Here is a 15,783-nt window from a genome sequence, read left to right as displayed (position 1 = left end):
TAAAAAGCTTGGGTTGAGATCTCTTTTTGAAACGATCCTTGAATACAAGCATACAGAACATACATATTACATTATTATATTATATGTTTTAACCCTGTTTTCTTGTACACATCTTGCTGAAGTCAGTAATTTTTTCTGACAATTATATTTTAAATCCACAACCATTCTCCCTTTGGCATTGCATTTTAAGTTCTATTGCTACTGTTTGTACAACTCTTGAGGCTTTAATATACTCCTTATGACAAAGAGTCACGATTGCTTAAATAAAGAAAAGAAACCAACAGTGTATTTTCTTATTGTCAATTTTATGTGGAAATATTCAGGTAAGGACTGAAGTACAAACTCACACATCTGCCTTATTTCTGACCATACAAAATGCAAAAAACATCACATCAATAAAATAATGATAAACAGAGCTTATTCTGCACCTTTATAAAAAAGATTGGTAAAATACGACCTTGTTGTATTATTAATCCACCTGATGTGTTCACATCATAAATAAGACCTCAAGTGGTTAAAGCCAGAGACATATTTCATAGATATCAGTGTCTGAGATGTTAGCGCTACACATCTGTTCAACTCAACAAAAGTGTAGCCAATAAAATACATGTATTGATCAAAACAATGAAGCAACGTAACCATATTTCATCTTAATTCTTCTAAAAATTTCAGTCACTGCTGATATGACAACTCCATATCAGTAGTTATAAATTAGCTAATGCATTTGTGACAACTCCAGTGCATTAATAAATGTAACCACGGATATTACTAAAACCTTTACTTCTAAACAAAATAAGATGAACTCTTTTATTGCTATGAAACATACTGAGCAACCAGCTGCTTTAGAAAGGATATTAGATTTGGTTTGAAGTATAGTCTTGCATAAATTAGGATCCTGAGCATCAAAAGTTTAAAGGGTTATAGATTGTAGGCCTGCCGGATGTTGAGAGTGTCTCTCATCATCAGATCTCTGAGTCTCCACAACGCATCAGCCATTGTGGTGTGAGCGCCTTTACTCTTCAGCCAGTGAGAAGGAAGACGGCTCTCCTGCTCCCTGCTCAGGCGACCGTCTGTCCTTTGAGCTAAAATGAAAAAGCAAAAACTGATTTGTAACAATGTTTTCAAAATAAATAAACAGGTTTCAATCTGGACACTTAATTTTCTCTATTACCCTTAAGACTCTGGTCCCATTTGCTGATTGTGGGGCTGTCTGCGCTAAGCCCCTCTATGTATTTTAGATAGGCTTCTGAATGAAGGAGCCTCTGTGGTTTGGGAGGTGGAGCAACAAACATGGGCATGACTGGCTGCTGGTGAGCAGGTTGACCTTGGCTTGGATATGGCGGTGGAGCTGGCTGCCCTGGACCGTATGCACCCATCTACAAAAGGAAACAGCATTAGACCTGCAGTTCACTGTGCATATAGACAGCATTAGAACTAAAATTAAAATACATCAAGAAAACAGCCTCAGACATCACGGACCAATCAGAATCAGCTTTTTTTCTTTTTTCAGTTAGGTTGATTGCACACAACAGTAAGACTGGGATAATAAGATAACAGAAAACTATGATTAGTCTACTGTATTAAGCAGATACACTATTTTGTTACACAAATTCAACATTGTTTTATAACCCGCACATTTTGTAATTATGTGCTCATCGTAGACATACTGATATCTTGCACACTTGTATTTAAACGGTCATCTACAGACAATATGTATATATGGATAGGTTTCTTAAAACTTTATAAAATGCTTGACCTGAGGAATGAGTACAAACAAATTCAAATGTACCTGTACTACTCGTACCTGTACAAGCGGCAAAGTAAATAGTAAAATTTATATTTAAAATTAATCTTCACCTGAAGGCCGTAAGGATTTCCTGGACCAGGACTTCCATTCATAACAGGGCCCAATACACCTTTAAAAAAAAGATCAAAAAAAGAAAATGATGGTGACGTTTGGCGATCCATTAGATTATTAATAGATTTGCTTATTTAAATAGCAACTGCTAAATGTGTCTACATTGATTAAAAGGTGTAAATTAGTGTGATGTGTGTCTTTGGTGTGTTAGTTGGTGTTTACAGAACTAACTTTTATTAGTAGAATAAAGGTGACTGCATGTGCAAATTGTAAAGATTGTAAAGAAGTCCAACAGTTGGATAGGTGAGAAAGTGAGAAATAACTACAATAAACCACTGCCATCATCAGCAACTTAATATCACAGTAAAGGGAGAATGAGACAGATTCGTCTACCTGTAATAATAAATCAATCAATTATGACAATTGCAGTTATATTAAAAAAAAATAAAAAAATAAAATAAAAAAAAAAGTTTACTGCCACACGGATTACTGCAAACCAGCCACCAATGCAAGACCACATTACTTTATGGTCTAAGACAGAATTTTCTTGCTTTTGTTTTTAATAATGCTCACAGATGTTTAAGGTACATGCCGAAATCTGGATTCTCTTTTTAGTCAAAAATTTTAGTTTTAATTTGAGTATATACATAAATAAATAAATAAATCAGTAAAAAAAAATATTATTAATTTACTTTGTTCTAAATAGAACATATAATTGTAATTACCTATACAGAGCTATCTATTTAGCCTATATTTTAGAAGGACTAGAAGAAATATTTAAATAAGTAGGTATCCACACATAGCCAACACCACCACACCAGCCTCAAAACTACACGACATGCCAATAAAAAAAAATCCTTTATGTAAGAATATGTAGAGAAGTATATTCTGCTGTTTATATCCTCCAATATTTTTTATTTTGTAAACTTCAGGCACCATTATGCAGGAAGAATACATGCTTCTTTGCTCTAAAACATCTGATTAAAATGCTAAGTTTGCTACGAAAAGTGAAAATAGAAATTACATTTTATATAAGATTCTTATCTGCAATCTTCAAAACATTTATTTAAAAAAAAAATAACCTTTTTCTACTTTTCTAAAATATCATTCTTGTCATAGAGGGTAAAAAAGTGACGTTTACTATAACATAACTTTGTCCCTGATTGGGTGGTGGGTTGCTTGCTTGTGGGATTGTTCTTACCAGGAGGGGGCATACCAGGGTACCCAGCCATGCCCGGCGGAAAGTAGTGTTGAGGGGGCAGCGGGGGCACCCCCATAGGGTGAGGAGGCGTGCCACCCATACCCATCATGCCTTCAGGAGGGCCCTGCATAGGCATGAAGGGTGGGCCATAATTTCCCATCATGCCTTGGGTGAGAAGGGAGAGACAACACAAAAGAATCCATGCATCGGTGACATGCAAATGTGTCTGGAGTCATGCACTACAAAATAAAAGTCTAGAGGAGTGAGTTAGAATGAATAACATGAGCCATAAGTGTCAAACCTAGGAGAGACAAATGACAGAAAAGAAGTAGTATTTGCATGTGATGTTACAGAAAGACAGAAACCATGCAAAAAAAGAAAAACAATAAACAGAAGTAGTATCAATTATTACACACTCAATACATACAAAATCGCCAGCATTATGAACCAAAGCATATTAGATACACTTGGGGGTGCTGGCGTGTGTGTTATAACTGATGAATGTTGGGAATGAGTTGGGTTATGGATGAGGTCAGTAGATGAAGGGATTTTTTGGAGGGTGCCCAGATGCTGCATCTTGATTGTCTTGGGGAAAGGGGTTGAATGGGATTTGGGGTTACCTGGCATAGGTGGCATGGCTTGATTTAGCATCCCCATAGCAGTTGGGGGAGGCACCACCCCCATCCCGACTGGGGTACCTGCTCTTGGGGAAGCCTGCTGCTGTTGCTGAAGCTGCAGCTGCTGTTGTTGCTGCTGCTGCTGTTGGAAGGCTCTCTCTCGCTCCTGCTGCTCCACGAGTTTAGCTGCCCTTTCTGTGTACAGACAGCATGCAAGATACCAACTTTTTAAAGATACAATTTGTGCTGTCTGGGATTATGCTGGGATTAAAACAGATCAAGGGCTAAATCAAGATGAATGTACCTTCATACTCCCCCTTCTTAGTGGATTCCAGGTTCCTCCACTCTGTACCCACAAGACGACTCAACTCTCCAAAAGAATAATCTGGGTGCCTAGCCTTGATTACCGCCCGCATCTCACTGCTAAACAGGATATAGCCACTCATGTTGATTTTGCGCTTGGCTCCTTCTTTTTTGGACAGACCTTTCATTGACTTTGGTGTGGACTGTGCAGAAACAGGAGTACAGAGAATAAATGTTAAAACGTGTTATCAGTTTTTAGACACTCAATTTATTTAATCTGGACTGATCTGATTCATATTTTACTAGTAAAACTGATTTATAGTAAATTATGGTTTATTGTTAACTCTTAACATCATGTAAATGTCTAGTTTTTAAGATCTGTGTGAAAGTGCAAGACCTGCGGTGGGGTGTAAGGTAAGTCCATGTCACTAGTGACAGATGCCTGATTCAATGAAGGCGTCGCTGGTGCTTCATCATCCTCTTCGTCCGCGTCATCTAAATCATCCAGATCCTCCATGTCTGCAAATTTGGCCTCCAGCTCTTCAATCTTCTTATCCAGCAGGGGAGAGGGCTTCTTCTGGGCTACAATAGGCTTCCTGCAAAAGTGCATTAGTTTTCCTATGTTATGTTTCACATGACATTGAAATTTACAGGACAGCCAACATAAACTTACATAAATTAGTAAATGCTAATTCCTGATAAAATAATAATAGCAACCTGTAACCAAACAATTAATCAAATCACCTGAAATAGTAGACCTCATCATCCACTACCTTAGCTGAGAGAGAAAATCGTTTCAGGCCTTTAAATTTCTTCATCTGCTTCTCACTCTCCATGTAGCGGCTCTCGCAGAGGTGCACATTTTCCTCTGCATACTCTGTAGGTCTACAGGAAATGAAGTCCTTAAAAGAAGAGACTACACACCTTCCTATAAGGAGAAAAGAAATAGAACAATAAAGAAAGAATGATGGCCATGCTATGCAAATTTTTAAATCTTCAACAGTTTAAGGTGTCATGTCAGGGTTAAACTAAAGAGATAGCATGTCCAAAACACTAGGAAACACCTGTACCTGTAATGCATGTCATGGGGCAGGTTTCCTCCAGGCTGCTGAGAAACACTTCATGTTTGTAAAACATCTTGGTGGGCTCATGTTCCGTCTCTTCAGGTTGGATAAATATGGGCCCAAAGAAGAAGCCAGCTCCATCATGCATCCACATCTTCTCAATCCTGATCACATGAAACATGAAATGAAGATACTCTTTAATGTGTAATTAAGCGCAAATGAAATATGAAATACTATGAATGCTACAACTGAAATAAACTGATAAACTGAATTCATTATTTGCTTACCTGCCAATTCGTGGCCGTTCCATCCCTTGTGATTGAATATAGACACAATCACCAATTTTCAGCCACATGTTATTATAGGATAGCTGTTCATAGTAACTGCACCCTGGTTCACCATTTGCCACCTCTACAGGAACATCCTCTCTTTCCTACATGTGGCAAGTGTGGAAATCATAAGTGAGAAAAAATGCCAAAAAAAATCTATTTTTAAATTTCTTGCAGTAAATGTTTTTAGCACATAAAAATGGTACATACTTTATCAATAAAGCCTTCTTGGCTGCCAACAGCAAAATTGGTCATTTTTTCCTGGTCTCGTTTTGCAGCACTGACGAACATGGAAACAACTCTAACAACTGGCAGTGGCACATCACGAGTCACCAACTTTACAGAACTTGACGGCATGGAAAACATTTTGATCTTCTTAAAGGTCTTGGTCCTTGTTGTGTAACGAGACTCACAGACAAAGACATCCTCAGATTTAAAGCCTTCAGGTTGCAGTTTGAAGTAGTCCTTTGAAAATAGGTGTTCAACAACAGTGTTAATGTATTTATGAAACATGAAATTTCCCCCAAAACAGAACAGTGAGATGGTATAACCAGTAGAGGTTTATTTTCAACTTACCTTCACAAACAGGACTACACACTTGCCCAGTATCCTGCTGAGTGGAACTTTGCTATAGTAATCACTTTTGAATACTTCCTTCTCCAAGAACTTGCGTGTAGCCAGATGAAATGTCTCAGCTGGACGGTAGAACCAGCAACCATACAGCCACTGCTCACCTGCAGAAAATAAAAAATAAGGAGAAGCTTGTTTTATGCATCTTCAACTATTAGGTACCTTTTATTTCATATTACAACTCTGTTTTGAAAAAAAGATTTTGGCATCATGCAGTCCATGGTCTCAGATAATTGCTGAGTCAATGAGAATTTACAAAATATCAAAACCATATTTTTCTACTCACCATCTTCATCCTTCCACAATTTCTCGATGCAGACGATGTGTGGCTCCAGGTTGGCTTCAGTTGGCTGCACGTATACACAGTCTCCTATGCTGTAAGTGCTGTTTTCAAAGCAGGCACTCTGAGGATCTGAAGACCACTGCTCCCCTGTAGGACCACCTGCCTTCTCCTCATCTGGAAGAACAACCACTACTCATGAATGCACAAGCAAGGCTTTCATAAAAGGTGGTTTTACAATGGTTTCTTAAGCGTTAAACTCATATTACATATTATATTGTACACTATTCTTTTACTTTACCAAAATAAAGTACGATCCTATTGAGCTCTTTTTTTCTTTAATTAGAAAATAAAATAATAAAAACAAAGGCTCAAAAATAGACACTTGCCTTTCTTCTCCTCCTCTCCTTTGAGTTGGTCTTCTTCTATTTCTTGAGGCAGTTTTTCTCTTTTCTCCTGATCTATGTCTGCATGCAGGTGTTTGAAAGTGTAGCTCAAAGCTGGGGACAGCAGAATTTCACCGTTCTTACACAGTTCATCTCGGATCTTTACAAAGAACTGCTGGAGCTCCACAGAGTCCTCAAAGATCTCAGAGTCAGTTCTGCACAGAACAGGATAAATACAATTTATATATATATATATATATATATATATATATATATATATATATATATAAATAATTACTATTTTTACAAATACAAACGATGAGAATTATCCAAATCATCCTTCTTTCATTTATGTGTATAATGTGAAGGCCTGTGGATAACATCTTTTGTGGATAACATCCTTTGTGGATAACATCTTCCCAGACATTTTTAAATCATTAAATGCCACTGACATGACAATACCATAACAAGGCAATTATACAAGACATTTTTTTTTTCTAACTACCGGTACTGCAGTCCACACTGTGTGTATGGAGTCAGAGTTTCTGAAGCACTGATTGGTCATCGCCTGACTGGCTAAAATAGTGTTCACTATTTGCACGTTTGTTCACATATATAACAAACACAACAGATGACATCACAATTATCAAATATTATTGTCATGTCCATTTATTATAATGTAATTATTTTTAACAAGCCTAGTTACGCGTGTTGGTTTGATTACTATAAATCCTTATAACCAGAAAGACCGTATCTCACCTGTTAAGACGTCTGGCTTTCTCCAGCATCTCAAAGAAGTGCTCCTGAAACACATCCAGTCTACGATAGCGCCCATTCTCCACGTTATTACGGATCACCTCCAAATTTAGCGGGGGGTCCTCTGGGTTGGCAGGGTCCACAGCTGGCACCTCAGCTAGCGAGTCACTGTAGCAGCGCCCTTCATCATCCTGGTGGCTCATCACAGACACAAAAAGGCTCCGAATGAGCTCACGGATCAGCGGAGCGACAGACACAGCCGCAGATGCCTCATCGTCTTCCTCCAGCCGGCGACGGGCTTCTAAGAAGGCTCTGTGCAGCAGAAGGGCATCACGGTAAATGAGGGACTCTGGCTCATTGTAGGTGCAGGCGTTGTTGAACATGAGGATGAAGTCTTCAGCCATGGACTCCACATCTTGGTAGCGGCCCTGAACCATATGGCTGCGAATGCGCTCCATGTCTATTGGCCGTTTGATGGCAGCGTAGTAGTCTGGCAGCTCAGAGCGGGAGGGGAGGCGTAGGAACACAGCGCTGAGGCGACGGCCCCGGTTGTCTGTGAAATTGCGAATGGCTTCAAAGAGGTCACTAAGCTTCTGCTGCAAGGGGGTGGTCTGTGAACGAGCTTTCTTAGGAGAAGCTGTACCCCCACTCCTCCCTGGGTAAGAAAAGGTGGATGTTAGAAAGCAAAAATCAAAATGTTCCAAGAAGGCACAACAACAAAAAAACTGTGATATGCATATTTAGTAAGTGACACAACATACGTAATTTGGCCTTGGGGGAGCCTACATCATCATCTTCAGGTGCAGGTCCAAGCTCCTTCAGCTTATCCTTCACAATCTTTTCCAAGATGCCTGAATCATTGTAAACCTGCACATAAAATAAAAAGGGAAAATTTGATCAAAATGAAACAATCACATTAAAATTTTGTTAGTTAGCCTTGTTAGTATTGTGTAAGGAGGCTAATTTATAATAATTAACAAAAATTAAAGCTCTTCTAGGCATTGTTCCAAGATAACAAGGCACTACTACTACTATAGGATATCAATTAAAATGTTAATTTTAACATGCAAATATCAAAATTATTTAAAGCAAATGACAATATAAAACAAATACTGGTTACCAGCAACAACCTGCATACAAACATGCTTCAGTCTATTGGTACTGAACAGAGAGACCAACCAGCCTTTGAACAGACATAACAGTGATCCCCTTCTTACTGCACCTACTTATGCTATTATTTAAGAATGATTATGGCAATATATCTTATTTGAGGATTACTGTAAACAACAAAGACAAAAAAAATAGGATTTTATTCATTAACTGATAGAAAACATCTACATAATAACACTTTACCTAAAACAAAACTCTCAGCATTTGCTAAATATAGTTTGGTGTTCAGCACTCACCTGAGATCCCTCCTCGTTGTAGTGGCGAGCATTGCGGAACATGAGCTTCACATCTTTTATGAAAGCCTCCTCATTGTTATAACGGTCAATTCGGATATTGTGCTCAATGGTACGAAGGTCCATGGGCTCCAGAATGACCTGGTAGTAGTCAGGGTAGTCCTTCTTTGAGGGCTTAACCATGAAGAGGTCACAGAGTCGCCGATTAGATCCTGGCTCTCGAGCCTCGGTCAATGCTGCATACAAAGCTTTCATTCTGTTCTTTTTGGTGCTTTTCTTGTAGCTGAAACACGATTAAGGTAGACCAGACAATTAATAATACTGACAATATCTGTGGTATACGTTTTCATAATAGATATACATACATACATACATACATATACATACACACATACATACATATACACACATATATACACAAAATAAATAAATAGCACATTTAGTTATCACAGAAAAATATACCTTCTCCTCTTGTTGGCTCCTGTATCAGGGCTCATGGGTGACAGCAAACTGTCTCCCTCATTATCATCTCCGATTTCTTTTCTTTTTACCTGAAATACACAAAATCAGAGTTTTTTTTTTTCTTTTACACTGTAATTTTCCATATCATTTAACACACTAAACCAAGTACATGTTCAACTCTATATAAAATAACAGCAAAAAGGTGAATTTAATTTAATATTAACACCCAGTTTTGAGTGTTGCTGATAGTAAACTCTATTCACCTGCAAGATTTGTTGCAATTTCTGGGCACGCTTGTATATTGTAGAACTTGCGACGTTGTAGCGTTTTGCATTCTCAAACATTTTTGTGAAGTCTGACTCTAACTGGTCAACTCCATCATACTCCCCATTCTGCAATTTCTCACTGTGAAGGAAAGGTTTACAAAAATCCATGTTAAATAATCTTATTAAAAACACATATAAGGAAAACATCAGTCCACTCTGTACATGTACTGGACACACATGGGCCATTAGTGATGGTGTCCTGGTACCTGATCTGCTGGAAAGAAATGGGGTGTTTGATCTGCTGGTAGTAGTCAGGGTATTCTTTGCGTGAGGGAAGCTGGAGAAAAGGCTCAACCAGGAGCTGCCCCTGAGGGTTACGACATCCACGAATTGCCTGATACAACTGGTTGATGGGGTCCGTCGCAATGAGGCGAGACTGGCTTCCTTCAGAGTCATCTCCAGCATTATACTTTACAGAACCTAGAACAGGACATGTTTGGTCAGAATTTAGGGATTTTTGGGGGGGAGAAAGAAAGCTGTAGTCCCTTGTCAAAAAAAGTATGCAATATATCTTCTGTATATAAAAAAAAGATTAGGTATGAAAGTCTCAACATAATTTAGTGCAAAAAGAATATCCACAAAATTTCCAGAGCAATTTGTAAGCTTTAAGAAAAAACTATTTGACTACAGTAACAAATAAAATTTTAGCTGATGAGTGCATACTTAAAAACAGATGACATAAAAAGTATGGCCAATCTACCTGAGAGAATAGAGTCTTCATCACTTTCTGACCCAGTCTGGAGGGCCGTGGTAATAGCAGACAGACGATCACCCTGAGCAGACCTCCGGTTCCTACCAAAGCACACACACAAAATGTCAGAAGCCAAAACTACAACTTTAAGGTGCAGTTTCCCAGAAACTGATTAATCCTAAATCATACACTATATTGTATTCTCCTTTCAGTGAAAAAACTCTATTCAAAAGCATGAGTAGCACAAGAACAGGCTTAATTCCCATCATGGAAACTGCTCCTAAATGTAGCAACATTCAGTGAAATTAGCAGTATAATTACTTGATGCGGAGGCTGGATTTTGTAGGTTCTGTCTGTTCAATTTCAGTCCTCCTCTGGCTGAAGACTTTCTTGATTGTGTTTGCATCCTTTAAACAACAAACGTAGACATTAAAAATTAACCTAACACTAAATACACAGTTAAAAGACTGATACAGATTCTAATTTGAGTGAACCTAAACAGGTTTACCTTAAAAACCTGTGATCCAGGTTCATTGTAGGTTTTGGCATTTTTAGTCAAAAGATCAATGTCCTTTGACATGGCACTGATGGACTTGTAGTGCCCCAACTGTGAAAGAATGCAATGACATAAATACAATAAAAATTTACTTTTAAAGAGCAGATAATCTATTGGTTATTAGTGTACTTATTTTGGCACATTTTATAGTTAAATCAAAAGACATGTACATACCTGTATCCTCTGAGCAATGGTCCGTAAATCTATTGGGTCTTTTATTACAGCATAGTAGTCTGGATATTGCTACAGGTTGGAAAAACCATACAATGTGGTCAGTTATACATTTACAATAAAATGTTAATTTAATGTTAATCTTTGGTAAAAAAAAAAAATATATATATATATATATATATAATGCAAAGAAATTTAAAGTAACTCTTACCAGTTTAGATGGGAGTTTCTGGAAAAGTTCACTGACTAGCCTCCCTGAAGGATCAGTGAAAGAGACAAGAGCCTCCAAAAGTTGTTCTAAAAGCCCCTTAAGATACTTGGGAGATGTCTAACATTTAAAAAGAGAATTTGGAAAGTTATGATAACAGGAATTTTATTAAGCCCATCATAAACACCCCTAACAAATACACATTTTCAATAAGAGAGCATGAAATATTCTTACACCATTAACAAAATCAGGGGACACTTTACCTCCTCTTCAGTGGAGACTCCAGGGTTGTCAGTATCCTCTCCTTCATCCTCCTCTTCCTCATCTGCTTCCTCTTTATTTCCTCCAGGGAGGAGATTATTCTTTGTGGTTAAAAACACAGCCCACAGTTTACAGGCAGCCCTGTATTCTGGTTTGTCAGCCTAAACGAAGCACACAGACCAACAACTTATCAGTGAAACTAATTAAAAAAAAAAGGCAAAAACCTAAACCAGAGAAACAAAATGCATAATGTATCTACATTTGTCCATCCATAGCTTACAAAATGATAATTGATAACTCTTTAAACACTAAATTTACGAAGCACTGACATACACTTAATAAATTAACATTTAATCAACAAATGTTTTTATAAAAACGGACTATATATCAAAGATTAACTGTAGTAGCAGTTAAACAACTGGGCTAACATAATGTATGACCCAAAATAAATAGCATAATAATTATAGCTACCTGATAGTATGTTTTGGCGTTGTTAATAAGCAGCCTAAAATCTGCACAAAATTGCTCTGCATCCTGATATTCTTCCGCCTTGAGTTTCTGCTGGATCTTCAGCATATCAATGGGCTGGCTCACCACCTCATAGTAATCTGGCTGATTCCTAAAATACAAACAAAGGGATTGAAGTGAGGAACATTGAGGACATTTCTATAGTTAAAATAAACATGACAACTATTTGTAGAAAGCCTGAAAATTAAAAGTCTTTAGTTATCTTTATATTTAAATGAATGCAGTAAATATAAAATACCTTCTTTTCGGAGCACGAACAAACAGCTCACAAAGCTGCCTCCCCTGTTCATCTTTGTAGTCCCTGACAGTGTTGTACAGTTCATGGCAAACAGCAATCTGCAGAAGGTCCACATTACATGTATTTAGGTGTTAAAAACACGCTTTAAATCTGAGCTGAAATGATCTCTGCACATGCTTGTGTTGGAAAGTGGTGGCTCAGGAGTAAGAGTATTGGGTTAAGGATGACGTGTTTAATAATCTACTATTGTTGGGCCACTAAACAAGGCCTTATTTCTCAGGTGCAGCAACGGCTGCCCACCACTCCGGGCACATGTCCTCACAATATCCTTGTGTGTGTGACAAATGGTTTAATGGCAGAGGTCACTTTCCATCTATGCCTCAACATGTATATTGTAAATATAGTTGTCTTGTATCTCGCCTCACTGACTTAATTCAATCCAACAAATGTTTCAGTATCAAGTTTAAAGCATCACCACACAGGCATGGCTGTTACTGCAGCAAAGCTGGGATAAAATTCATCATCAGCATTTCTGCTTTTACAAGAAATGCCGAATGTGACAATGTACAAACAGTCTGGAACTGTACAGAACAAGATTTAAACAAACCAATACTTAATTTCAGAAAGAAATCCAGAAAGCTATTTAAACAAACTCACTGGGTCAACAGCAGGGACATTAGATTTCCTCCTCCTTTTCCAGCCACTGGCAGGAGATGATGAATTGGCATCTTCAAAGTCTCCACTCGCACTACTGGAGGGAGAGGTGGTGCGTCGTCTCTTGGCGCCCATAAGAAAAGCAGATACCTGAAAATATGCCACAAAACACCGTAAATTATTGTAGCCCTTACTAATGGGCATCTAATAATATTAACTGCAATCAACAACACTCGGGTTGATAAAACAGTGCTTAATGACGATACATTTGGTAAGCTGGTAATAAAATTGAACAAATGCACACTTGCTGGAGGAAACCAGGAGAAATTTAGAACCAAGGTTTGTTCTTTAAACTAGATCACACAATTCACCTACTTTCTTTAACATATATGTTTACTTGCATATGACCTACTTTAATATGGAGTTTCACATTAGATTAAAATAACAAATGTGTGTGTGTGTATATATATATATTTAAAACAGGAGCCAGACACAGGAAACAGGGATGGAGAGCATGGCAAAAATATCCAATCAACTAATTTAAAATAATCTACAGATAGACAGACTACTCCCCCTCTCTACATAAAACACCTTACTATTCTGAACTCTTAATAAAATAACTGCACCTTAAATCACGTGTATACAATTGTGTTTATTGCCTGTTTTCTATGGTTGTGTATTGGCAAGAACTTGGCAATATAATATGTATGATGATGCAGGGGATTTAAGATGTTGATTCAAGATACTGTACACAAGGCAATAAATTGCCATTTTTGGGCAGAAATCTGAAGATTGGTATTTGAACACTACACATAGGCAAGACATGTTGCAAAGTTGTTTAGTATTATAATTGAAATTTGTATCTGCATTTTAGTCAGCAAAACCTCTATGTCGATAAAGTTAACTTGAAATGCTCTACAATCTGTGGATATTTAAAGAAATCAATAACAACTAATAAACAATAACAACAGTCATGTGTTTTTGTGTTCCCTGAAAGGTATCGCCATCTAAACTGGCACACCATTTATTTTTTGTTCAATGTATTAATTGCTGAGGCACCTTCAGTCACCCAAAACAAAGCATTTGAAATTTTTGTTGAACCGATTTTTGAACTGATAATGATAGATTATCATAAAAAAAAAAAAAAACATTGTGATACTTACGTATACTGATATATTCAAACACCCCTGTTTTCTACTATACACACAGTACCAGTCAATGGTTTGGACATACTCTCATTCAATGTTTTTTTTTATGTATTTTCTACATTGTAGATTAATATAAAAACATGAAAACAATTAAAAGGACACACAGGAGTTACGCATCAAACAAAACAAAATCCCCTGATCTAAACCTGAGATTCAACTATTGTTCAGCACCTCCAGGAACTCCTTGAAGACGCTAAGAAAACTGTTGCAGATCAGTCCTCAAAGATATATATGCAACTTAAAAGAATCTAAAGTATGAAACATATTCTGGGTTGTTTAACACTTTGATCACAGAATAATTCTGCATGTGTTCCTGTATAGCTTTAATGTCAATGTTAAATTTACAATTTAAAAACAAATCAGGAAAAGAAAATACATTGAAAAGAAGGTGTGTACCAGTTGAAACTTTTCACTGGCAAGTTACTGTAGGTTAGCTAAGATAAACAGTCTTTAAGTCGTGTTGTGTCTTGTTTTGTGTCTACTGCATTTTTACTAAATCCTAAACCCCATGTCCTTTATGTATTACTGAGACAGAAGATCTTTGAACCCATGTAAGCTATCAGTCCAGTATAACGACAAAGTAAAATTTAACTTAATTAAACAAGGCGGTAGTAACTTACAATAATACACAAACACTGGTTAGCTGTTAGTTAGCTAGGTGAGTCAGTCAGCTAACTAGCAATGTTTTACAGTTCACTTAACCGAGTAGGTTAGCTGCTATCTACGTTTAAAATACGTGCAACATAACTGGCAAACTAAAGCTAACTTAGCTAAGGATTTAATTCGTTTTAAGTAACTTTTAATTCGTCCACAGTTCAGCGCCGTTAGCCAAACAGCTAACTCTCACACCGGCTCAGCCGGGGCTCTATAACAGCTCAAACAATAGAGCGCTCAGACTAACAGCGCTAAGCTAACAGCGCCTTCACACTGATGCTCCACACATCGCTAACCGTCTAAACCCAAATGTTCTTTAACCCGCCGTTAACAAATATCATACACAGAAAGCTCATAAATGCAGCTACTCACCCGTATATAAAATGTGTCTTAATTTAAACGTTACAGGAACTATTCACCATAAACAGAGCTCCAGCGACCACCAGTTAGCCAGCGAGCTAACGTTCCCCCGCTAGCCTCAAGTCCCGCCCCTTTGCTAACCGACGCCGGAAACCCAGCATAATAAAAGTCTTTTTCCGCCTTCCTGTAATTCCTTCACATTCTCTGCATCAACTGCAGCGTTTACCCACAGACTGTACTTATAGTAGTGCATCTAAAAATATATATATAGTTAAAAAGTTACTTTATTCCAGTAAGTCAGTTCAAAATGTGAAACTCTATACTATATAGATGATCTATTTTAAGCGTTAATTTGTTTTATTGTTGATAATTATGGCTGGAAGCCAATCTTTCTTACCAATTGTAGTGTAGGCAGTGTGCTAAGCCATGCAGGAAAATGAAATCCGCAACTCCAAACAAGTTGTCAGCAGAGGGAAGCATGAAGCTCTGTAAGATTTTCTGGGAAAACACAGAATCACTGAGCATGTATGAATACCTTCCAAAGCCTCATTTCGCATAAAATGTTGAAGGAATATTCATATGTTCAGTGTTCAATGTCATTTTACTCAACAAAAAAAAAAAATAGTAATAATAAAATCA

The 15,783-nt window shown here is 37.5% G+C and overlaps 1 protein-coding gene across 5 annotated transcripts; it reads right to left on the bottom strand.

Moving 5' to 3' along the window:
- Positions 1-286: 286 nt before the first annotated feature.
- Positions 287-15,299, bottom strand: pbrm1l (polybromo 1, like). 5 transcript variants are annotated; one of them, XM_007253379.4, is made up of 30 exons: positions 15,157-15,299; positions 12,926-13,072; positions 12,269-12,366; positions 11,974-12,121; positions 11,505-11,663; positions 11,245-11,361; positions 11,037-11,105; positions 10,815-10,913; positions 10,628-10,713; positions 10,316-10,407; positions 9,822-10,035; positions 9,553-9,694; positions 9,290-9,378; positions 8,831-9,110; positions 8,186-8,291; positions 7,428-8,079; positions 6,672-6,883; positions 6,289-6,459; positions 5,949-6,106; positions 5,583-5,837; positions 5,331-5,476; positions 5,050-5,207; positions 4,724-4,907; positions 4,377-4,575; positions 3,981-4,182; positions 3,680-3,871; positions 3,060-3,224; positions 1,858-1,916; positions 1,172-1,376; positions 287-1,082 (listed from the first exon to the last, which is right to left on the bottom strand). In XM_007253379.4, exons 2-30 carry the CDS (start codon positions 13,055-13,057, stop codon positions 919-921), a joined length of 4,953 nt encoding a protein of 1,650 aa, XP_007253441.3. In that variant the 5' UTR covers positions 13,058-13,072; positions 15,157-15,299; the 3' UTR covers positions 287-918. The 5 variants fall into 5 exon arrangements, with proteins under 5 accessions (XP_007253441.3, XP_022531375.2, XP_022531376.2 ...); XM_022675654.2 differs by having other exon boundaries at positions 15,204-15,284; XM_022675655.2 differs by having other exon boundaries at positions 3,758-3,871; positions 15,204-15,284.
- Positions 15,300-15,783: the final 484 nt, after the last annotated feature.

Source organism: Astyanax mexicanus, chromosome 5, assembly GCF_023375975.1.
Source record: "Astyanax mexicanus isolate ESR-SI-001 chromosome 5, AstMex3_surface, whole genome shotgun sequence".
Taxonomy (NCBI): domain Eukaryota; kingdom Metazoa; phylum Chordata; class Actinopteri; order Characiformes; family Acestrorhamphidae; genus Astyanax; species Astyanax mexicanus.
The sequence above is the reverse complement of the archived record's forward strand: the minus strand, read 5'-3'. Positions and strand labels throughout refer to the sequence as shown.